The sequence below is a fragment of the Bactrocera dorsalis genome, chromosome 5 (assembly GCF_023373825.1).
Source record: "Bactrocera dorsalis isolate Fly_Bdor chromosome 5, ASM2337382v1, whole genome shotgun sequence".
NCBI classification, from domain to species: Eukaryota; Metazoa; Arthropoda; class Insecta; order Diptera; family Tephritidae; genus Bactrocera; species Bactrocera dorsalis.
In genome coordinates this window covers 62271362-62297788 of record NC_064307.1, presented here as the reverse complement: position 1 = coordinate 62297788, position 26427 = coordinate 62271362, and the positions used below count along the sequence as shown (strand labels likewise).

The following is a 26427-nucleotide window of genomic DNA, read 5'->3' as shown; positions in this document are numbered from 1 at the left end:
TGTGTGTATGTCATTTACATAGTATAGCACTGTTTTATTATATTACTTTAAGTAGATATTATCATAAAATATGTATGTATGTATATATATGTTTGTATGCATTTGTGTATGTATTGTAGTTCATTGGAATATCATTTTGTTGGTTTCGTCGTATTTTGGTTTATATAACACTAACATCAGCATTCTGTAGCTACTAAACATAAAATATTGTTGTTGTTGTTTTTTGTATTTTTTTTGCAATTTTTCTTAATTTGTTTTCTAAAGTAGTTAGTTTTATTTCATATTAAATTTGTTGTATTATAAACTACTGCTTGCAATTTTTTAGATATTTTTAAATTTTTGTTTTGTTTTTTTGTATTTTTTGTTTTGTATACACATTTAATTACTGTACTTTTATATACAATACAATTAAGGTAGTTTATAGCAACAAAAATGTATTTGTATGTATAGAATATGACAAGTGTCGGGGGTTTTTAATTTTTATTCAACAATTTTTAATTAATTTTATAAAAAAAAGTTTTTAATTAAAAAAATTTTGAAATTTTTTTGAAACTAAATAAATAATACAAAGTTCTTTCGTCAAGTGTCAGGGTGTTTACATTTTTATTAAATAATTTTTAATTAATTTTTTTAAAAACATTTTAATTAAAAAATTTTGAAATTTTAGTTATTTAAGACAAATAAATTTTTGCGAATCTTATAAGATAGATAGCTAGATAAACCCAAAGTACCGATAAAAATATTAAAAGTTACCGAAAAACACTTTAATTTAAACAAAATTATATGTTTTTGTTAAATTATTTTTTTTAACACAAAATATTTTTAGAAAAAAAAATTTATTTTAAAATTTTGTAAACAATTAAATAAAATTCAGCTTTTTATTCCACTTAAAAATTAAAATTACTGCGTTGTTTTTTGTTTAATATATGAATTTTTTATTTTTCTTTAATTTTTATTAATTATTTTTTTGGTTTGAGAAAAATTTTAAATAATTTTTAAACTAACTTTCTAAGCTAATATATGGCTTTTCCACAATATTTTAAGTTTTATAAATCAATTTTAAAAATGGTATAATAATCAATAATTTTTTAATTAAATTAAATTTTAATACTTTGTATATAAAAATTTTGTAAAACCCATTTTTTTTCAACTGCATAAAGCAAATTTGCGAAAAAGTGACACACAAAATTTTACTAGTTACATACATATGTATGTAAGCATTTAATAAAGGAAGCAGCACACAGCGCATTGTCTTTTACTGATTATATACCATAGTGTATTAAGTATGTGTATAATTAATAATTGCAATTTTTTATTAAAAATATTTAAATGAAAGTCGCTGCTGTATTGAAAGGTAAACGGAAATTTGTTTGTAAATTTTTTAAAGCGAAAAAAGCATAAGAATATAACAATTAGAAAGTAAAACTTAAGTTCGAAAATTTCAGAATTCGAATTTCGAAATTTTTTAATTCGAAGTTCGAATTTTTGAACACTGTTGTAATTACGGCCTTTTAAATTTTCAGTTTAAATTTAAGAACATAAGAATATGTACATATGTACATACATATGTAAATAAAAAGTTTATATAATATGAAAGTCGGCGCTGTATTGAAAGGTAATCTAAAATTTGGTCAATTAAAACGAAAAAAACATAATATAACTTTTAGAAACGAAAATTTTAGTTCGAAAATTTCAGAATTCGAATTTCGAAATTTTTAGTATGTAAATAAAATACAAACATTTTAGTTCGAAAATTTTAAATTCGAAATGTGTAATTTCTAAAAGTGTTACAAATTTTTTTTTTTCAATTTCCAGATTAATTTGGAAAAGAAAATTCAGAATTTACTTTTCGAAATGTTGATTTTCGAAAATTCGAAACGTGTTATTTAACTATGGCTTTTAAAATTTTCGGATTAAATTGCAAAAACATAAGGACATGTAAATAAAATACATTGTGTATATTTGAAGTTCGAAAATTCGAAATATGTTATTTAACTATGGCTTTCAAAAAAATTTCGGTTTATATTACAAAATACACTTATGTGGGAGTAAATCTATATATGTATGTGTCTACAACTATTTTCGCAACTGATTTGAAATAATTAAACAAAGCTGTACTACAACTAATAAATATTATGGAATATCAAGGTTATACATATGCGTTTACAGCAATCCAATCAAATAATTATGTGTTATAAGCTTCTTTTCATACAATTTTCACTTTTTCGAACACCACTTACGCATGCTTCTAAGCATTTCTGTAAACTAATTCCTTAATTGCCTCAATGTTTGCTAAAGCATACCCTTTAAATTATTGGTTTTTTACAAACTAAACATTTCTCATATTTTAAAAATATATAAGTAATTAAAATAGCAAAAATAAAAGGAAAATTATGTAGTTCGAAAATCACAATACAGTTTAAGGTCATTTACACACATGTACTACATTTATATGTAAAATGAAGTGTGAAATGTGCTTTAATAATAAGAAATAATTTTGTGTGTTCTTTTAGCTTTGCGGTATTTATATGCATTTGGCAAAACAAAATGTTTTTTTCTAATTGAATGTGTAAAGTTGATGGACGTCAGCTGTTATGAAGCTTGATTTGCGCAAATTATTTCTGATAACTGATTGTTTTGTTTTTGTTGCTGAATGCGTCTAATATTTTTGGTGTACCATATCTAAAAGAAAAATATAAATTAGATGAATTACATAAATATGTTTTGAAATAATTAAGCGGCAAAATAAATATGTAGAGTAGCCACCCCGATTTAGCAGAAATTACAATTTTCTATAATAATTAATAATTTGTATATTTCATATAGATTAAAAATATAGATAAATAAATATTAATGCTAAAATGTATGTACATATATTCAAATATAAAAAATATATGTATATAATTTCAATATAGCAAAAAAAGTGCTAAGTTAAGTTAGAAAATTTTACCGAAATTCAATGGAATAAGTGATGATTTTTTAATTATTCGAATATGGCTGAAAAAGTGCATAAATAAAATAACTCGAAACTAACGAGTTTTCATAACTTTCAAATTAACGCATCTGAAAATTGTTAAAAGTCACCAGGACAAATCTTTTCGTTTGGATTATATTCGAATTAAGTGAATAATGAAATATTTTAATTATTCAGATGCCTTTGAAAGTACAAAATTGTATGTCAATGATATAAAAACTATGCCCATAATCTTCGAATTCACAATTTTTTTGTAAATAAAGCGGAAAATTTTATTTTCGAAAGCAAAATTGCAAATTATTAAACTTCGAAAATTTTCGAACATTTAAATGCGGCAAAAGTAAACATCGCTAATGGAATAAGAACAAAACAAACGACGAAAAATTGTTAAAATTGGGTTTGTATACTTTCGAAATTTGTTTCGAACACAACAGTACTACAAAATTAGCAACTTTGTTGCGAGAGTATAAAAAATATGAAGAATACTAATAATTAAAGTGAAGAATACAAGAATAATCTTCAATTTCCCATGCTTTTTCGTAGATTCACTTTAGAATTTCGTTAATTGTGGCGTTAAGTATATTTTAGAGCTTAATTTCCACTATTGTATATTTAGATTATTTTTCGAAAGTAAACAGCACATAAAATATTAAGCAACAGCAATAACATATGTATGAATAAAAAAATTGTTTTAAATTTTGGATAAAAGTACTATAGAAAATATGAGGAATATTAAAATTGTATGTGAAAGATACGAAAACTATTTGCATGATTTTCGAATTCAAATTTTTATTTTTAAATCGGCAGAGAATTTCATTTTCGAATTTCTATAATCGAAAAAGGATATTTTAAAGCATAATTGTTAAATTTTTATATTTTTTAAACTTCGAAAAATTTCGAACATTACATTTCAGCAAAACTAACCACCAGCAATGACATAAAAATTAAAAAAGCCTCAAAATATGGCTAAAAATTGATTTTATGAGTTTTCGAAATTCATCACAATTGTTTTTAATAAATTTAAATTTTTATATTTTTTAAACTTCGAAAAATTTCGAACATTACATTTCAGCAAAACTAACCACCAGCAATGACATAAAAATTAAAAAAGCCTCAAAATATGGCTAAAAATTGATTTTATGAGTTTTCGAAATTCATCACAATTGTTTTTATTAAATTTCGAATAAAAGTATTATTGCAAGTCGTACTGCAACAAAGCTCCTTTAGTGAGAAATGAATAATGAATGATAAAACGCCACTTATATGTAGTATGAAATGCGAGCATTCTTTATTAAAAATGTTGTACATTTATGATGTTTTTGAAAATTTTGAAATATTGAGTTTATGTAACATACATCTAAAAAATAAATACATACATATATGTATATACATACATATATATAAATATTCGAACTAACATGATTTATCATAAAAAATGTCATGATTAGAATCTAAATATTTGTTGTACGATGGCAACGCCATAAATTGACAAATAATTTGTCATACATATGTATGTATGAATAATGGTACTACTGATGTGTGGAGTAATGTGAATTTATTTTTAAATATTTTGTATATTGTTATGTGATAAATACTACTTAAATTATATATTTTAAATGATAACCAATAAAAGGTAAATAAAAATTGCTACAACCTTTAATAGCGTGCTTTAATAAATATTTAAAATATTTAAAAAATTTTACAATTTATTTCATATCTTCTCTTTTGTAATATTCCATAGACATTTGTACATAAAATTTGAGTTTAAAATTTTTTCGAACATTATGAATTAAAATTATTTGAATTTTAAAAATTTTGTGAACATTATTATTTTCAAAGATTATGGTTAATTTGAATTTAAAAAACTTTCAAAGTCTTAAATGCAATTTTTTTTTAATATTTTCGAACATAATAAATTTAAATTTTGCAGTTCCAAATAGTTTATTTTAATTTTAAAACCCTTCGAACATCATGATTTTCAAATGTAATGAATCGGGCAATAGTTTATTTCAATTAAAAAAATTTTCAAACACTAAGAATTTCTATTTTTAAACATTTTCGAACATAATGGATTTAAATTTTAAAGTAGCAAATAGTTTATTTTAATTTTAAAACCTTTCGAAAATCATGATTTTCAAATGTAATGAATGGATGATAAATACAGTTTATTTGATTTAAAAAAAAAATATTTATTTTTTTTTTAATTTCGAACTTTATGAATATCAACTCTAAAAGCTCACATAGTTGAATTTCAATTCTAAAAAAATTTCGAACGTCGTGATTTTCAACTTTAATGGTCCATTCCGGTTATTTTTATAAAATTTCATATAGTTTATTTGAATATTGAAAAAGTTTGAATATTACGATTTTCAAATTTAATGATTAATTTGAATTTAAAAAACTTTCGAACATTAAAAATTTTTATTTTCGAAAGTTTTCGAACATTACGAATATAAATTAAATTGTTTATTTTAATTCTTAATGTTTTCGAACATCATGATTTTCAAATAAAATGGTCCACAAAGTTTATTTGAATATAAAAAAATTTCGAACATTAAGACGTTTTTTGTTTTAAATTTCGAACATGACAAATATCAACTTTAAAGGTCCACATAGTTTATTTTGAATTTAAAAAAAAATTCGAGCATTTTGTTTTTCGAATTAAATGGTCTATTTATTTGAATTTAAAATTTTTTCGAAGATTAAGAATTTTTTTATTGTTTTAAATTTCGAGCATTATGAATATCAATTTTAAAGGTCCACATATCTCATTTTGAATTTTAAACACTTTTCGAACGTTTTGATTTACAAATTTAATGGTCTATACAGTTAAAAAAAAAATTATACAGTTTATTTGAATATTGCAATTTCGAACATAATGATTTTTAATTTTAAGGGTGCATAGAATTTACTTGAATTTCAAAAATTTTCGAAGATTACGGTTATCGATTTCAAACGAATGCGTTTAAGATCGTATAAATAAAATTTCAAGTGTTATAATAGCTCTCAAAAAAAGAATTATGCCGCTTAAATTCGGGTTTGGTACAGAGAGTGTTTGGGTCTGCATATGCGTGGAAATCTAAATTTGCCTTTGCAACAGTTTATTTTCGAAAATCTAACGAAGTGAATTGAGAGCAATAATTTCGTTGATTATGTATTGTAATTATTCAATTTTAATGCTGAATAAAAAAATTTTGTTTACTTCATACACAAATTTTTATTTTTAGGTTAGGTGCACAACTCAAAAAAAGTTTTTCAAGAAAATTTGCTTTATTTTAAGAATTTTTAAATACATTAATGTGTGTTATATAAATATACATGAGCTGCAAAATATTATGTTTGAGTTGAGTATGCGAAATTTTATGAAAATTCTAATAAGACTAGACTAAAATACAGTTAGACTTTAACTTTCGAAACGCTACAATATTGCTAAGGAAACACACGCACAAACAATGAACAAGCTAAATTTAAGTAATTTTAAGTGTAACGATGAAACAGTTATATATAAATGTGTGTGTACGTGTGTGTATGTATTGTGTTTGTGTGTGTTAGTTGAATTTCTCGTTTGCTAAGTTGAAACACATTTTAGTTCGTTGGTCCTTAAGGCTTGTAGTTTATGTGCCCTTTGCAGATGAACATGAATTTTATGCAAAAACAAAACAAAAAGCCACCACACCAATAATTGTTGTTGTTTTTTTTTTCAATGGAATTTAATTTATTTTCAATTTATTTAATAATCTTAAACTAGAACAAATATGAATACAATTTTATATTTTTTTTAAGCAGCCATAGCATATTATATACCTACTCATGTACATATATGTAATAGGAAGGTAATTAAGTACATATGTATTTACCTATTTGTATTTAAATATATGTATAAATAAGTACAGTTATTAATATAATTTGTTGTAATGCATATTAGTGTGTGTGTGTGGATGTGTGTGTATGGGAGTGAGTGTGACTGTTACAAAAGGAGCAAAAAGGAAACGGCGGAGCAGTGAATTACATATTTTCATATTTGTTGTTGTTATTGTATATATATTTTTTTTGCATACTGACTGATTTCCCTCTATGCTGCGCAGGCGTATTACACTTTTTCTACTTCCCTTTCACGCGTACTCCAACAAGTTCGCCAACAAACAAATTACAACAACATCAATGTTTCCAAATATATGCAAGTAAGTATGTAGCTTTGTAGTTAACGTAATTAATTACCATATTAACGTTTTAAATTAGCAACATCTTCAACATATTCGAAGTAGCAGCATCATTGTTATTTATATATGTATATATATTTATACCATATATTTATTTATGCATATGTTTTCTGCACATTTCTTTCGTTTCAAATCTTCATTATAGTTATTTTGTAATTTTTTGTTGTTGTTGTTGTTGTATTTAATTATTCTTCTTAGTAATTTTAAACACTAAAATAGTTTTGTTTTTTATTTGTCTTATATACCTGGCGTATATGTCGGCTGTTCTGTAGCGTTGAGCGATGTATTCTCTGTTGCAGCAGCAACTGGTGCGCCTGTGAATGGATTCACGCCAGTGGCGCCGGCGGCTTGTGGTGGTGGTGGCATCGCGAACGGTATACCGCTGCTGGCCAGGCCGGATGGTTGATTATTGGAACCGCCGCCCAAATTTACATCATCCAAATCGGCGTCCTCCTGGAATGTACGAAAAATAATGAAGAAAACGAAGTTGATTAGTCGTTTAATCTACTAAAGAATATAAAGTACATATATTATTATTTATATTGGTGAAAGGTAATGAGAATTTCGAAAATTAATATTAGAACTAATGAGTAGAGAACAAATGTAGGGAAAGACTGCGAAAGATTTGAAGTTAAAATGATTGTTTGTATGTTTCAATGAATTTATGTAGTTATGTAAACAGACAGATAAACAAAAACATTGAATAGAGCGTAAAAAAATTTCAGACATTTTCTACAGAAAAATTATTTTCGAAAATTTGGAAAGAAATATTAATGAAAATATCGAAAAAAATCCAAATAATCAAAAATATTGAATAGACAAAACAAATTACACACTTTCTACTTAATAATAATTTTCGAAAAATTTGGACACATTCTAAATAAACTATCTGATAAAATTTTGGCAGAAATATCAGTACTTTATTTATTTTAATACTAAAAAACTACACATAAAAAAACGAATTCGCTTAAATACTTTCTAGTTAAATTATGCTCCACAATTTAATGAAAACTATAAGTATTTTAAATTTTAAAAATAACTAATAGAAAAATTTATTTTATATTGTAATCAAAAATCTACAGATTTCTAACATTTAGAGGTACACTCAGTTGTTGAATTCGAAAAAAAGTTTCGATATCGAAAAAATAATTTCGAAATTCGAAAAATTTGTCCGAGAGGTACACTCTTTTCTTGAATTTTAAAAAAAGTTTCGATATCGAAAAAATAATTTCGAAATTCGAAAAATTTGTCCGAGAGGTACACTTAGTTATTGAATTCGAAAAAAAGTTTCGATATCGAAAAAATAATTTCGAAATTCGAAAAATTCGTTTGAACTGAATAGCATTTGAGGTACGAAATGTTCTAATTCAAGTAATATATAATCAATTTAAAACATTTAGATTTAGGCGCTGCGATTCGAATCCGAAAAATATTCATGGCAATATTATAAGCCAAATTTCTAACAAGACTTTATAATTCTTCGAAATCGGGAAAAAATCGTACTGCAAAACAATTCGAATAAATTTTTCGATATCGAAAAAAATAATTTTCGCTTATACCTTACTTCAAATTTAGATTATTTTGAGGTACGCGCTGCCATTAAGGTCGAACGCATTGTTCGAATCCAAAAATGACTTATATTCTATACCAAATTTCTAAAAAGACCTTAAAATTTTTCGAATTCGAGAAAAAAATCACACTGCAAGCAATTCGAATAAACTTTTAGAAATCGAAGAAAATATGTTGCTTATATCTTACTTCAAATTTAGAATATTTAGAAGGTATACGTTGTCAGCTCGAACGAGTTTTCGAATCCGAAAAAAAATTTAATTTCTAACAAAACTTTAAAATTTTTCGAAATCGAGAAAAAGTTAAAATAAAATTTTCCGAAATCAAAAAAATAATAATTTTAAAATATCTACATACATATGTATGTATGTATGTATGTATATATGTACATATACATATGTTATAGCTTATCTGCTATTTAGCTCGAACAAATTTTTCGAAACCGAAAAAATGTTCATGAAAAATAATATTACTATTCAAAGTTATTAACAAAAGTTTCAAATTTATCGCAGTCGAAAAAAATTCCATTACCGCCTATTTTCAACTCCAAAAAGGTATAGCAACTTCTGATTCTTTAGTTCTGGAAATATACAAATCCGTACCAAAACAAATTCAAAACTATACATAAAATAACTCAATTTATTTCGATATCGAAAATTTCGAAATTTCTAAATATACTTGTAGATAATGACTGGTTTAAATTTTCTCAAGTCTATATACTTGGACATTACAAGACAAAATATTGAAAGACCCCAACAAACTGGGACATTATCAATCAGATACGGTTAAAATGCGGTTTTGGATTCAACGTTATCCGTTAATATTAGAAACTATTTAATTGCATATATATACTTGAAAAATGTAGCATACTTTTAGGCGCTCAAAGCATCTATATTAAAAATCTTATCTATATTTAAGGGTTTACTTGACTAATGGCAGATTGCACAAAAAATACTAATCTTAACAATACTTTTATTATACTTTTAGATTAAACAACAGCCGTGAATAACACTATGTTATATGAGAAGTAGGCGGACTAGGGGACTGCACGCTCTTTTTCACACTGGGATATGGAAATACCAAGCTATGACCATATACTAAATATGGCCGATATCCTTCTGTGTAAAGTAAGTGCAGCGCGATCTCATCGACTGCTTTGGAAAAGAAAAAATCATCAGCAGCGACTATTACATAGCGTTATTGGACCAATTGAAGAACGAATCGTTGAAAAACAGCTGCATTTGAAGAAGTCACACAAGTCAGTGTAAATGTTGGCAAAAATCCATGCAATGCGCTTTGACTTGCTTCGGCATACACCGTATTCTACAGATCTGGCTCCCAGCACATATTTGCTGTTCTCAATTTTTTTTTTAATTTTCGCCGAAACTGAGGCTGGTTTTGAAGCAAACGACTAATCGTGCCACTTAATTGATGTTGAACAGTTGAAGAGTCGCTATAATCAGTGTATCGCCCTTGAAGGCCAGAATTTTGCTACAAAAATGTGTTTTACTACGGTAGGCCGGGGACTTTTCAAATTTGCCGCTAAAATGTGCTTTACTATGTTAGGCCTGGAACTTTTCAATTATATATGTTATATCTCGATTATTTTCAGGTGAACTAAGCTACTATATTCTGTAGCAGCATGTTGCAAGAATATAAAAATAAAAAGATTAGAAGTTCTTAATGATTACGAAAAATAATGATTTACTTTCATATTTTTATATTTAAGAACTTCAAATAGAAATAAACGAAAATTTATAGCATAAAAAATAAATTTAAAAAAATCAAAAACAAAAAATTAAAAAAAAAAAATTGTAAAATAATAACATTTTATTTAGAAAAACATAAAAAATAAATTTTTTAAAATAAGAAAAAAATTAAATAATATATGTTTATATATTTTAATAAAATATTATTTAGTAAAACATAAAAAATTAAATTTATAATACAATAAAATTTTAATAAAAATAATTTAATAAAACATCAAATTAAATTTTTAAAAATTAAAAAATAAAATATATAGTATAAGAATATTAAAAAAAGTTATTTCGTAAAATATAAAATTAATTTTTAAAAATCACAAATAAAAAAGTAAAACAATAATAATTATAATTGAATATTAATATTTAGTACAAATGGACTTCGTTTTGTTTTCATGTAAGAATTTAGCTAGTTTTACCAAAGAAAACACAAAATTAACCACTCAACACGACTAAAAATGTTGCTGACTTTTGATTGCTGATTTTTTATATTTACTATACATTTTATTCACTCACTTATATATTAATATATGATTACTACAAAAACCTACAAGCCGCATCTCACCTTTATAATATGCTTGATATAAATGCAAATTGTCGATAATTAATTTTGTTTTGCTGAATTAAATATACTTAAGTATATATTCTTTATTCATAATAGAATTTATATTTTATTCATAATTTTCTTGGCACAAATACAATATTTTATAAATTAAAATCCCGCATTTTTTGGATCCATTACGGTTGTTGATTTGGCTAAGTGTAATCAAAAAACAAAGTATAAAACATAAATTTAGTTTACACCAAAATATAATTTGAAATTTTTAAAACAGAATGACAAAAACTAAACGAGCAATATAATTGAAAAGTGAGAAGGGAAACAAATAAGGGAAATTAGAAAAGAAGGGACAATATTTAAAGCAACATACATAGCTGATACATAACTGTTTATGTTTTGTTGTATGTGTTTGTGATTTTTTTTATATCTAGTTTTTTTTCTTTTTTTTTAGATGCCTGTAACTGATGAATGTGATTGGATTTGAAATTTAGTGAAAGATATATGAAAAAAAAATTCAAAAATAATCAAATACAAAATATGTATTTCTTTTTTTTCATTAAAAAATTAATATTTCTAAAAAATTTTTTTTGTTTTTTTTTTATTTTATTTTTATTTTTAATTTAATTTAATTTTTTTTTTATATTTTTTTTATTTTTTTTTTATTTTATTTTTATTTTTAATTTAATTTAATTTTTTTTTTATATTTTTTTTATATTTTTTTTTATTTTATTTTTATTTTTTTTTTATTTTTTTTTATTTATTTTTTATTTTTTATTTTAATTTTTTTAATATTTTTTATGGTTGACTTGTTCATTTTACTGGTTAAAAAAAAGTTGTATGTAAAAAATTTTGAAAATTTTTGCTTTATTGTTTCTCAGCTCAGTGATAGTTCGATGTCACAAAAACAATTTTCGCTTACTTTATGCTCAACTGTCGAAATTTATTAATATACCGACTTTTGTTTTGTGTTTTGTCCTAAAACATAATTGCTTCGATATTTGTACTAAAAATTGTTTATCACAGACGGAGATGTATGGAAGTTATTTATTAGAGAAGACTTAGAGAAGCACATTCACGCAACCAAGAAATTCTGTTACAGTTACAACAGCTTAGTAAGATTTATAATTATTGTGTATATGAATAAAAAATACTAAAAATACCAAATATTGTAGTATGCTGAATTTCTAAATTTTGTCGTAAATATCTGTGAAGAATAGTTATTAAACTATTTTTAGAGTTTTTTTAACCAAATTTAATTTTAAGATTTTTCTAACCTAACTTTTTTGAAAAAAAATACTCTTCGTAATCAAACTTTTCTTGGAAATATTTATAAAAAAAAACGTTAGACAAATATTTTTAAAAATTCCTAACCAAACTTTTTAGTAGTTTTACCATTGAAATCTTATGAAACCTTTCGTAAAATATTTTGAAAATGTCTTAACCCAACTTTTTTGAAGAAAATACTTTTCGTTATCTAATTTTATCCCAAATATCTATAAGGAAACCGTTAACGAAATATTTTAAAAATTTTGTTATCAAACTTTACCGAAAAAATCGATCTTATAACCTAACTGCTGGCCAAATTTTTATAAAGAACCGTTACAAATATTTCTCCACCAAATTTTATGAAATATTTTTTCTCAAATATTTTCAAAAATGTCTTAATCTAACTTAAGGACTTTTCCTAACCTAACTATGTCTGAAATTTCTATAAAGAAATTGTCAGCAATATATTTAGAGTATTTTCTAACCCATCCATTTAAAGAAAATGCATCTTCTAACCCAACTTTTACTGAATTTTTTTTAAAAAATAGTCGTTAAAAAAATTTTGAAATTTTTATAAAGAACCAGTGTAACATTTTTAACGAATTTTTCAGCCAAAAGTTTCTATTATAATACTAATAAAATATTTCTAAAAAACTTAACTTATGTTTTCTGAAATAGTTACTTTTTGTAACATCACTTTGTTAAGAATTTTGTAAACAAATTTTTTTGAAGAGAGACATCTTCTAACCAAACTTTTACTGAATTTTTTATAAATAGCCATTAATAAAATTTATATGTTACTGAAACGAACCAGTGTAACATTTTTAGTAAAGTTTTCCATTTTTTTTTGTTTTTTTTTTTAATTTTTTTTTTAATTTTTTTTTAATTTTTTTTTTTTTAATTTTTTTTTTTAATTTTTTTTTTAATTTTTTTTTTAATTTTTGTTAATAATTTAAAATTTTATTAATTTTTAATATTTTTTAATTTTTTTTTAATTTTTTTTTTTTAATATTTTTTTAAAATTTTTTTTTTAATTTTTTTTTTGTTTTTTTTTAATTTTTTTTAATTTTTTTTTATGTTTTTTAATTTATTTAATTTTCTTTAATTTCTGTTTTTAATTTTTTTTTAATGTTTTTTTAATAAAAAAAAATAATTTTTTTTTTTACTTTTTCAGTTTAAATAAATTTATATTTAAAAAATCGTTAGCAAAATATTTTGAAAATTTTCTAACCAACATTTTCAGAAATAATTACTTTTCTAAGCTACTTTGGTCTGAAAATTGTATAAAACAGTTACCATATTAATATATTTAAAAATATGCTGAATTTATTACTAACGTGTTTTCTGACTATTTTCTAAAAAACAAAAAATGTTTAGACTTTTCAGCACGCAAGTCAGAATTTATTGCATGAAATACGTGCAATAAAACCGTTATGGAATCATGGAAGTCTATCTACTTTACGACCCATTGTCTCGAACAACATTTTGTTAGTATAATGTCATAGATGTTTACGAAAAAAATACTAATATTGGTTTGTAAATGAGTAATACAGATAGTTACTGATAACAGTGTCACGACAATAAATAATGTGTAATAAATAATACTACAAGTGTATATAGTATATAAATAGTATAGTGTTGTGTAATTGTGTAATGGGAAAGAAATAGCTTATGAGTACACCATACAAATGCAGCCCAACACCAAACAAAGCCTCAAAAAAAAAATGAAAAGAATATCAAATTAAAAGCAAAAAAGGCGAAAATTAAAAATTTGGCAAAAGCTAATGCGCAGCCAAAACAGTAAACAACAACAAAAAATAGAGAGAAATAAATTTAGTTATTAGGCAATTAGAGGTTTGAAAAAACAAATAACTACAAATTTTTTTTTACAAAACTTATGAAGAATTTGCTTTTTTTCTTAATTTGGGTTACTTACATTATGCGCTGTGGACTGTATCCTATTTGTTGAATTATCACTAGGCTCTCTATCCCCTTCGCCACGCTACAACATGAGTTTTCAAATCAAATCGAACGTATTTTTTACGAGTAAGTTGAGTATGAGCCAAAAAAAAAACAATAAAATAAACGAACGAGGGTAAACGAATAATAATAATAATACAAGAATACTAATAATAATTATACAATAAATAAAAACCATATTAATATAAGAAGTGAACACCAGTTCATAGAGAAAACAAAGTATTTTGAGGAAAAGTAGTAGTAGTGAGTGCACAGGAGTGGTGTGAGTGACCGGTAAGTGGGTGTAGAGGTTAGGGCTTGTGGCAGTGAAATAGTGATGTGAGGTTGTCAAGCGTTAGAAAGTAGAAGTGAAAGAAAATAGGAACAAATAGAGCGACTTGAGGCCGAGTTGGGAAGTGAAGCGGAGCTAGAAGCAGCTCATTTACAAAGTGAAAAATATTTAATTAAAAAAAAAAATAAATAAATAAAGAAGAAGAAATTTAAATGCTCGGAACGATGGCAAAGTGGAAAGTTGTTGATAACAGTGAAGAGGGTGTAATAATTGTTGCCAACTTGAGCAATACTTGAAGAAGTTCAATGAAGTTGTTTTTGCTTTTATTGAGTGCAAGAAAAGCAAGCTCCAGTGCTTTGTATTTGCTAATTTTGACTTCTTTGGGGCTTTTTGATTGCATTTGTGCGATGATAGTAACGCAAAGCAAAAGGGAGTTGATGATTTTCGTGAAGTGCTGTGAGTTCTCGCATTTTCGAAAACGTAGAATTTTTCGGAATGCAAATTGTATTATATTTTAGATGTAATTTTTAATAATAATTTTTTTTAATGTTTTTGCAGCAATTGGTTTTGATATTAACAAAAAAAAAACTGTTTAAAAATATAATTCGTAGGCAATATATGGATTTTTTAAACTTTTTTGAAGTAATGGAAAAGAAATTCATAACTATTTTTTTACGTATTATTTTTATTTTATTATCTTTTATTATTTTTTTTTTAGGTAATGGACATTAATATTAAAAGCTACATAATAATAAAATTTTAGGTAACATTTTATGGATTTTAATAATAAAAGAAAACTTCAACAAAATTAAAAAAATATATATACATACATATATTAATACAAAAATTATTTATTTTTACTTTTAAAAGTATTTGTTTATTTTTTAGGTTGGGTTCAAATAAAAAAAAAATAAACTTCATGAAAATTTGAAATAAAATATATTAAAAATAATAAATGATAATATTAAATAAAAAATTTTTGCAATAATATTTTATGGAATATTTTTTTTTTATTTATGAATAAGTGACTTTCTACAATCCGTTTTATATTTTGTGAGACGTGCGTGGTTTTTGATAATCATTATGCTAAATTTAATAGAAAAAAGGATTCGGAATGCCTCAAAAATACTAAATTGTTTAATAACTTTATTAAATTTTAAACAGTTTCTTAATATAAAATAAATTAAAAACCCTAATAATCGAAATAAAGGTAAAAAACAAATCCATACATGTAAAAAAAAATAAAAGTAAACAAAAAGTAATGAAAAGCATAGATTTCGAAATTTCTTTCCAAATTGTCATTTATATATAGATATAATTTTTAGACAAGTTTGGAAATTATTTTATTTGCCTATATTTTATTTTAATTTTTTTGATGAATTCAAATTAGCAGTAAAAAAGTTATATAGAGAAAATTTATATTTGAAAAAAAGTTCAAAGAGTAATTTAAGTTAGAAAAGCAACAAAAACTATTTTTGAATTTCAATTCTTGTTTTTTTAATTCGAAAACCATTTTTAATTTAGTTCATTAGAAGTTTAAAAGTACGATTAATCTAAATATAGTACTTATGTTTGAAAAATGTAACTTCGAAAAAAATCTGAAAAACAAAATAATATTTCAAAAACCATTTTTCATTTCGGTGTTTCATTAGCTCAGTGAATTTCGAAATTGCGTTATACATATACATATGTATATATTTACTTTAAAAATCATAAGATTTATTTATATTTGGCAGCAAAGAAGTTATGTTCGAAAAATTTAACTTCGAAAAATAGTTCGAAAACCACATTAAAATCAGAGAATAAACAAAATTTTTACACTTAAGGTTTTTAGAAATGCAATATATAATTTTTTTCGATAGAAATTTTTTTTTGCGAAATTTTAATTACTTTAATTTAAATCAAAATGTTTGCGAAAAGTTTTTCGAAAATTAGTTCCAATGAAATTTTAGTAACTTGCTGATACAAAAACGTAAAAAATCTTAACTATTAAAGTTTTAGAAATGAAAATGAAATATTCGAATTTCGAAGCGTATAATGTAAGCTATAATTATAATAAAATATAAAGAATTTCGAAAAAATTAAAGCAAATTAAATATTCGAATTTCGAAGCGTATAATGTAAGCTATAATTATAGTAAAATATTAAGAATTTCGAAAAAATTAAAGCAAATTATATATTCGAATTTCGAAACGTATAATGTAAGCTATAATTAAGTTGGTTAAGTGCAAATGTAAGCATATAATTGATGTTAATTAAGATTAAGGCTAAAAAGCGGGTTGAGCTAATTGTTTCTTTACTAATTTTAAATAAAAAATTAAATTAAATAAAAAAATTTGTTGGTGCTTATGATTATGTGGTGTATATTTTATTTTATAACTATTTTATTAATTAATGTAAGTATATAGAATTATGTATATCTTTATTCAAAAGCACTTTTTATTATTTTCGAAAATATTCTGTTTTGATTGAGATGATTTCGCTTTAAATTTTCGACTATAACCAATTGTTTTTTAATATTTGGAGAAAATTTGCTTAAATAAAATATTATAATATAGTTTTAGGCGCTATACAGCTTCCATGGCTCCGTTAGTCTATTAAAACCTAACAAAATAAACTCAAACTATACCAGTTTTTTTTTCAATAAATACTTTTTAATTTTTAATCAATTGTACATAATTTTTATTCATTCCGAACCCTTTTTATGCCAACAAAAAAGCAACAAACGAAAAATTCTAACTCAAACTCAGAAATTTCATTTCAAATAATCTTAAAATTCTCTGATTACCTTCAAAACGTGGCGGCAGCACCCAGAAAGCGCTGAAAAACCTACATCCTACCAGTGAACGCAAAATATTCATATATATATTTACACTAACGAGTGAAAGTTCAAAAATAAAATCCGAAAAAAAAATAACACAGGAATTCGAATTGTACTTACCTGCTGCAGCGGTATTTTATGGCCTTAGGAGCAATAAGCTTCTGGTGTGGGGGGACATAAGGCGTACAAACACGCGAGTTTAAGTGTGGTTTAGTGTAACAATTAATTGCTTGTGAAACAGCTACACAACTACATTTGTTTTTGTTGTTTTTTTTTATAAAAGTGCATGCAAACTCAAAGAGTAATCTTCAAAACAAAATCAGCAAATGATGAAAATTGTATGAAATTAATTTCCATTAACTTTTAAAAGTAAAAAATAAAACGGAGGTAAAAGTAATTACAATTCAATGGCATGAAAGAGGTGGTGAAGAGCGCAGAAGCACCACAAAAATCATCAAAAGTTTAGGTGTGCACATGGTTGCGGCGAAACTATCAGCAGTTGGTATCAGCAAAAGCAGTGAAGAAATGGAGTTGGAGGGGAAGACAACAATTTATACCAAGCAGCAGAAAATGGTGCCTGTTAAGCAGCAATTATACTGTGACCAAAGTCTCTTGGCACATTTGATATTACAAAAAATACACAGATGTATATGAAATAGCGAATAGAAATTGAGGTTAGTATATGCACGTGGCATGCAGATGCGTTATGAATTTAACCGGTACAAGAACAAAACGTGCAAAAGTTGATTTTATGAGCGTCTTGTGCGTTAGTGGCGACACGCCAAAAATGGGAGAGTTCTGTATTGCGAGCGAGTGAGAGAAAAACCTTTGTGTCTGGAGTAATTACTAACACTTTTTGTCATTTTTTAGTACTTTTTTTTTGGTGTACACATAAATTTAGTTTTTTTTCTTTAATTTCCTTTCATTTCTAACACACTTTTTCACAAAACACCAGCCGTATTAGAGCAAAGTATAAGTGTGATGAATGCGTAAAGGAAGCACTAACGTAAAAAATATACAATTTTACAGACTACAATTAGTTTTCGGTACTTACATTCAAATGTGCATACTGATCGTGTGACTCGTTCGCTGGTGGCTTGAATTTGCCACAACAGAAGTTGCAGCAACAACAACAGCAGCAGCAACAGCAACAGCCAGTCAAAATAGTGCAGCAAATGACAAGCGCCTGCAAGAGAGCGTATATTTAGTTAAGCGTAAAGAGAAAAGTAGAAATATATTTATTGTCAGCATATTTAAAAAATAAATAAAATTACTGGCAGTGCAAATATAATGATATTGTACCAAAAAATAAATACTAATACAATAAAAAATAATAATTAAAAACAAAATTGAAAAAAATTTAAAACAAAGTTATTAAAAATTAAAATATATAATAAAATAAAAATATATACCAAAATTAAAAAAAAGTAAATAAAAAACAAATAAATATTAAAACAAAAAGATAAAAAATAAACGATTTAAAAAAAATAAACAAAAATAAAAAAAATATAAAAAAAAAAAAAATTAATAAAAAATAATAAAATAAAAAATTAATAAATAAAAATATAAATATATAAAAAGTAAAAAAATAAATATTTAAAAAATTAAAAACTAAAATAAAATAAAAGATAATAATAAAAAAAGAAAACAAATAAATATTAAACCAAAAAGATGAAAAATAATCGATTTAAAAAAATAAAAATAATTAAAATATTAAAAAACATTAAAAAATGTATACAAAATAATAAAAAAATTAAAAAATAAAATATCTAAAAGAAATAAATATTAAAAAAAGATAAAAAATAAACTATTAAAACAAGATAAAAAAACAAATATTTAAAAAAATATATCAAACATTAAAAAAATCTAAAAAAAAAAAATTTATGAAAAAAAAATATAAAAAAAACTTTATAAAAAAAAAAAAAAAATAAAAAAACTTTATAAAAAAACAAAAATATCAGTTAAAAAATTTACAAAAAAATTGATGTAAATTACAAAAAAATAATAATAAATAAAAAAAAATATATAAAAAAAACTTTATAATAAACAAAAATATTAGTTAAAAAAAATTAATATAAAAAATGGTTGTAAATTACAAAAATAATAATAATAAACATTTTTTCAGCACTGCAAGTAATTATTTTATATATTTTTTCTTATAAATTATCCTCGTTTTTTTTTTTTGTCGCACCTTCACCGCCGGCGATGTCACCACAAAGTAGGCGTTCACATTCTCCTCACCAAATTGCTCGGCAATGTAAAGACCCAATGAACCATAATTATCGTAAATATTACGTTTCGTCTGATCGCTCAATATAGAATGAGCGCGATTCACTTCCTTGAACTGTAAAGAAAAAGTAGAAAAGTGAAATTTATATTTATACAAAACAAATGAAAAACTATAGAAACGGATAACCGACAAAAAATAACTGATTTTTCAAATGCACACAGCTTTGATTAACACATACACATGTACACACATATATACACAATTGCTAATCAGCGCATTAATTTCTATTGACTCATAATTTAATTCTAACTTAGAGGAATTTATTTCGCAAGTGCATTTAAAACAGTAGGGCAGTTATCAGCCAAAGCCAATGTGAAAATGTGATAATATTGCAAAATTATTATTTCATATACATACATATGTATGTATGTACATTTTATTGTGTTCATATTAATCACATTCATAATATTTTGTTCTAAATTTTAATTTACTATACAGGGTCAACCATTATTAGATACTTGTCTCAAATTCAGCGCACAAACTCTGTATTCAGCGGACAAAATTTATATTCAGCGCATTGTAATTTGTTAAACTATATTTAAAAGCAACGTATAACAACTTATTAAGCTCCAACAATAGAAATGCAGACAGAAAAAATTCTATTCAGCACTGCTTACAAACTTTAAATTTCAATATTCATGCAATAAGAAATGGCTTACAATAAATTAATATTTACTGTGGACTTATATTAGAAATTTTACTCATACTCAGCGCACAAAACTTGTATTCAGCGCATTACAATTTGATTAAATATGTTTTAAAGAAGCGTATAAGAACTTATTCAGATTTAATACTAGTATTTGCTTATTCAGCGCAACAAATATGTATTCAGCGCATTATAATTTGATTAAATATGTTGAAAAAATGTATAACAACTTATTCAGAATCACTAGCATTTGCAAGCAAAAATTTCATTCAGCGCTGTTTAAAAACTTCAAATTTCAATACACATGCATGCATATGGTAATATTTACATACTATGTAATCATTCAGCAACTAATTGTATTAGTTTAAAAATAATTAGAAGTAGCTTCTATTGAATTCTATGTAAATTTCTCTTTCTTTATTGGCTTAGGCGGTTATTTTATTATATGCAAATTAAGAACTTGACATTTATTCAGCGCAGCTGAACTAATGTTTTTCAACTCGTTTTTGTTACTTTTAATACATTTTTGATGCATTGCTAACAAAGTCACTAACAGCATTCTTATTGCTATTCAATACCAAAAATTATAACAATTTCTGTTTTTAAGCCAATACAACAAAATTTAATATTTTTTTATAAATTCAAATTCAGCATTCAAAATAATATTATGTTTGCATCTTTAAACTTTATTACTATTTGTTATAGAATTTTAAATTTTCAGCAGCAATTCAGCGCTTTAAAAGCAATTCAGCACATCTTTTATAAACGATTTCAACAATTAAGAGAATACTTTCAAGAAATTAGTATTTTTGTTTTACAAATTATTAACAGTAACACTATTGGAGGAATTTAAATTGTATTCAGCGCAATAAAAAGATAATTGCTATCAATTCAGCGCAATAATTTTTATTTGTATTGAGCTGAAATAACAAGTATTTAACATTACACTGGCAATATGCAATAAAATAACTAATTCAGCTAAGAAAAATAATATTATTTTTCAACCTCAAACTTTATTAATGTTTGGGAAAAATTTTTGAATTTTTGGCAGTAATTCAGCTAATAATTTATATATGATTTCAACAATTAAGAGCATACTTTTAAAAAATTAGTATTTTTGTTTTACAAATCATTAAAAGTAGCACTATTGCGGGAGTTTAAAATTTATTCAGCGCCATAAAAAGATAATTACTATCAATTCAGCGCAATAACTTTTATTTGTAGTGAGCTGAAATAACAAGTATTTAGCATTAAATCAGCATTATACAATAAAATAACCAATTCAGCTAAGAAAAAATATTATTTTTCCACATCTAACTTAACTACGATTTAAAATAAAATTTAAATTTTTTCGAGAGGAATTTAAGTTTTTTTACAGCGCAATAGAAAGATAATTGCTATCAATTCAGCGCAATAATTTTTATTTGTATTGAGCTGAAACAACAAGTATTTAGCATTAAACTAGCATTATACAATAAAATTACTAATTCAGCTAAGAAAAATTGCTGATAAGTTATAATATTGCTGATATACAACAGTTATAATATTTAGCTAAATATTTGTGAACACAATATAATTATATTTTTGAAAAAAAGTTTTAGGTTTTTTTTTTCAAAAATTTCGAAATCTACCTCTAACTAAAAATAAACAGTTATTTTCAACTGCAAATCATATATAAAACTTACTTTTTCGGCGGCATCGGTATTATTTGGATTTTTATCTGGATGGTATTTAAGTGCTAATTTTCTGTAAGTCTTCTTAATGTCATCAGCCGTAGCTGTTTTAGGAAGTCCCAATATTTGATATAGAGAATCGCCCGATGTGCTGGAAATGGAAAGCAAATTTGAATAAATTTGCATTTAAACAAAAAATTTCTAAGTAAATATTTATCTGAAAAAAAGGAAAGAAAAAATATATTTCGCATGTAAATTCCAAGCATACTGCATGTCAAGAATATCTTCTGACTTTGAAACGGAAATCCCGACAATATAAATTAACGATTTTATGATACTTTTTATTGAAGACAATAAAGCGCCCTAACCACTACACGGCAATAACTTGCCAACGTTACAGTTTATTCATAAAATCAATTAAAACAAGTATTTGCATACACGACGCAACACACACACATACAAACAACGAACTAAAGCCTAGTACACGACATGCACTTGACTTTCAGCATAACGCTGGCTTTGTTAGCCCACAATGCCCCAAACATGGCAAGCATAGCTAAAAACATATACACATTGATGCATATGTATCTATGCATTTATGTATAAACATAGATCAAAATACAATGCAATGTAAACAAAGTGTAAAATAAAGAATTGCAAAATATGCATGGCAGAAAAAAAGAATCACATGGAAAATTGTAAGCAGCGAATGAGCATCAGATGTGATTGATGATATTGAGACGCTTGTCAAGGGGTAGACCGGCCTTTGCTAACCGCAATAGCCACAAGAAAACTGAAAAGTGTAGAAAAATGCTAACAAATGCATTTGTTTCAATTTATAAATAATCGTGTGCAACTATTTTATAGGGAAAGAGCTTTTATGTACGTAAATACCTTATTTTGAGAAACTACTACACTTAGGTCATCGTTCCGATAACGTGCGATTTCTTTTAATTTATAGCGAAAGGCTTAATTAGCAACGCTTATCAGTGCTAAATATTTGATATATTGGCTAATTATAGCCTCAAACAACACAAAGCAACCATACAAACACACACATACATATTTATGTACGGCGTTTACACAGAATAGTTCAATTCTTAGGTACACAGTTAGTTAGCCACGAGGCAGTAACAGCTTAATTAATACAAAACGCATACACACCAGGTGGAAAACGCTTGAGTACGTTATCTTTATGCACAGCGCCATTTGATTATAAAATGCGGAACATTTGTAATTTTAATTGATTGCATTGCAGTGCAGCTGTAAAAATGATATTTTGGAAAAAGTACATAGGTACATTATTGACATTCCAAAAACCATTTGATTATTTGTTATAATTAAAGGCCACACTTTGCTGCATTTTTATACATTGAAATGGGTATATTCATTTTGCCACAAAGCCTACTAACTGAACGATCAACAGAAGTTAACGTTTTTTCTTGTTTTCTAAAAAATTTTACACAAATTGCACAATTTAATATATTAATTAATAAATTATATATTCTTACACCAATTTTAACTATAATGCACATATCTTTATATCATAGTGTATGTAACACAAATGTCTGTTTGCTGCCAAATAGACTTTCGTGAAGTCCCCCGATGACTCACTGCAGCGCAAACATACTTTTATATTTTTACATATATACATACATACGAATATAATTGCAATGTTTTTTGTACGTGTTTGCATACAAATAAAAAGTTTTGTACTTAAATAGAAAGCAAACAATACAAAGCAAATTTGCTTATCGTTGCGCTGGGAGGGGGTTCCACAACAGCGTGCTTGCCTATTACAATAAATATATTAAAATTATGTGCATATACGCCATAGAAAATTATTGCATTGCGCAGATTGGACGCCTCGCGCTGCTCGCTGTTGTATTCAAGGAATGCGGCAGCGGAAAAGTTGAAATAACGGCTGCAGTGGCAGCAAACGCGACGACAGCAGCAGCGCCAATTGCAATTTTCTTTTTTTCTACGCTTGAAATGTGTAGCCCTTGGTGACGGCATTGATGACTGGTACCGCCCTTTTTACCGTACTCTAATCCTCCAGCCCACGACCTTGTTGTGTAGCATTGACACTGAAACGAGCGCGGTCGATGGTTGCAGAGGTTGCCGCGTTGCTAATGTACGATATGTGGATTTTGGTAAATATGTATGCATATAAAAGTACATATGTATAAATGTGGGTGCACCAAATACTTTTGGGAACTCATTGTGGTACTGTATCACATATTTATTGGTGATATGAAACAATCCGAGTTAAATATCAGCGGGTAAATTATGGTTCTATGTCCAAATCGTTTCCGTATTTGCTACTTGTATTTTAGAGTTTGATTTGCATAAAATTTTAACCCCATCAGTTAGCAACCAACAGGTGGAAACACTAAACTTGCGTCAACAACATTTATGATATGCACTAACTAGAACAAGCTAAAGTGCACTTGAATTCAGCTACAAGTAACAAAAAAATAAAATGTTTAAAAGTAGGTTTAGGCATGCTTTCCGTTAACTAATCGCACTTTATCAAAGATCGTAAGGCTGTGCGGATTTTGAGTACCAAAGTACTGTTCAAGGTTATTGGCAAACCACCTGACATAAAAAGCACACATTTGCTGTTTATATGTTGGTGTGTATGCAAAGAATTCTTTCACTAATAAATAAAATAATTACGAATTTACATTCTAACCACACAGCACACAAGGGTTTTTCAACCATATATGAGGTAAATATGTAGCATAAATGAAAGTATGTATATATCCATATTTGCGCATGTTTAGAACGATTATAGCGATATGGCACAGACAAATATGGGCTGGACGGACAAGTGTTTGCTAGAAACACAATTTTGCTGTATGCTTTTGATGTTTTTCACCACACTCTATCTGCAATTTGATGCGCACACTGTAACAGCGATAAGGCGAAACAGTACAACAATTGTTTAGACGCTAATCTTTTCGTGAATGCTTTTATTTTTGTTTTATTTTTTTACACAAACGTACAAGCCACTGTAACAGTGATAGTCTTGACACGAATATTAGCAACAAGTAATAAAACAAATAGCTGAGAAATGACTAAACCACTGCAAAATGATTAGGTATAGAATATGATAAGAAACCAGACACCAAAATATGTTTGAAATTTAAGCGATTCGCTTGCTATATGCGATAAAAAAACTATGGATTCAATTACAAAATAGTGATTTCCAAAAATATATAACAAACAGCCAAATACTTAACATATGTCGATATTTCGTTAGTTTTTCTACAAAATTGGAATCATTAGCGGATATGATAACTGCAATTATGTGTGCGAATGCCTAGGATTTTTCAAGAGACTTTTAGTACCACAACTTGTAATTGCTTCCTACCACCCAATTAGAACAATTTATGACGATTTCTATAAATGCCAAGGTTGCCCATTGCTACTGCAGTTAGCAGTCGTGTCATAGCGCGCATTCTACTTTGCTCATACTACTTACATTTTAAGTACACATTTTTGGCTTTAAATTTACAAACATATTCTTTCCCTAAAACAAACAAAACTTCACATGACCCTTGCTTTTTGTTGTAATTCATATTGTATTTTGAAAAGCATCCTTCGGAAATCCCTTATCCACTTTGTTTTCCTAATTTTTTTTATTTGCAACACGCATCTGCGCCATCATCAACAACCAAACTGTTAACCCACCCACCCGACCACCCGTTTAACAACCCAGTTCGCCCAGCGCCAGCTTGCCAGCAATCAACTTCTGCCAACATGCAGAACCGCATATTCGTATGGAAAATCAATTAAAGTCGGCGTCAACGCCGATGCCAAGAAAGTTCGCATCAGCAGCGCGCTGCTCTCTTTTCGCCATTTCTTTTATGTCGACGCCGCTGCGACGTAACTGCGGTAGGCAGCTGCTACTTCGAAACATATGCATGTATTTATTTTCAATTCTCTTTTAACGTTTTTTAAGCTTTAAAAAAATTGCAGCTGCTTTGCCGTCGCCGCCCACAAACGTCATATTCTTATTTATGAAAAGAATCACTTTTTCCAACACATTGTTCTTAACTCGCTGCCGCGGCCACGGTCGCTGCCAATGGCTGTTACTTCCAATTTCTCTACTTACGACAATTTTCTTTTCTCTCCCATGCCACCAGCACTCATTTTGTTCTGTAGTTAATTTCTTGCGTTTGTGAAAACTTGTAAAACACTTTTATTAAACAATTCGTATTGTTTAATATTTAGTCCACGTTTTAATCGGGTTCACTTTTATAGTATAATGTTGATTCTCGCGAATTTTCGATCTGAATTAAAATTCTTTTGTATATTTTCTGCACTTATTGCTAGCTGCGAGTGACTCTACTTTTGTCGTTCGCCTGCGCCCTGCGTTTGACAAGAGTGTAA

General features: G+C 26.0%; 1 protein-coding gene across 3 annotated transcripts; it reads right to left on the bottom strand.

Annotated features, from left to right (window-relative positions):
- LOC105229241 (dnaJ homolog subfamily C member 5 homolog) lies at window positions 1-26427 on the bottom strand. Of its 3 annotated transcripts, XM_011209382.4 has the most exons (7): window positions 26150-26427; window positions 22042-22180; window positions 19612-19764; window positions 18475-18606; window positions 14285-14350; window positions 7440-7647; window positions 1-2682 (listed from the first exon to the last, which is right to left on the bottom strand). In XM_011209382.4, the coding sequence occupies exons 1-7, from the start codon at window positions 26185-26187 to the stop codon at window positions 2660-2662; spliced, it is 759 nt and encodes a 252-aa protein (XP_011207684.1). In that variant the 5' UTR covers window positions 26188-26427; the 3' UTR covers window positions 1-2659. The 3 variants fall into 3 exon arrangements, with proteins under 3 accessions (XP_011207684.1, XP_011207699.1, XP_049314987.1); XM_011209397.4 differs by lacking the exon at window positions 14285-14350; XM_049459030.1 differs by lacking the exon at window positions 1-2682 and having other exon boundaries at window positions 7432-7647.

Bases quoted from the DNA above. Each gene is read 5' to 3' on its own strand.
- LOC105229241 (XM_011209382.4), bottom strand. From the start codon at position 26,187: ATGAGTGCTGGTGGCATGGGAGAGAAAAGAAAATTGTC. The intron at 22,181-26,149 runs GTAAGTAGAGAA...TTCCATTTCCAG, and splicing joins GGAGAGAAAAGAAAATTGTC to CACATCGGGCGATTCTCTAT. The intron at 14,351-18,474 runs GTAAGTACCGAA...CTCATGTTGTAG, and splicing joins ATCAGTATGCACATTTGAAT to CGTGGCGAAGGGGATAGAGA.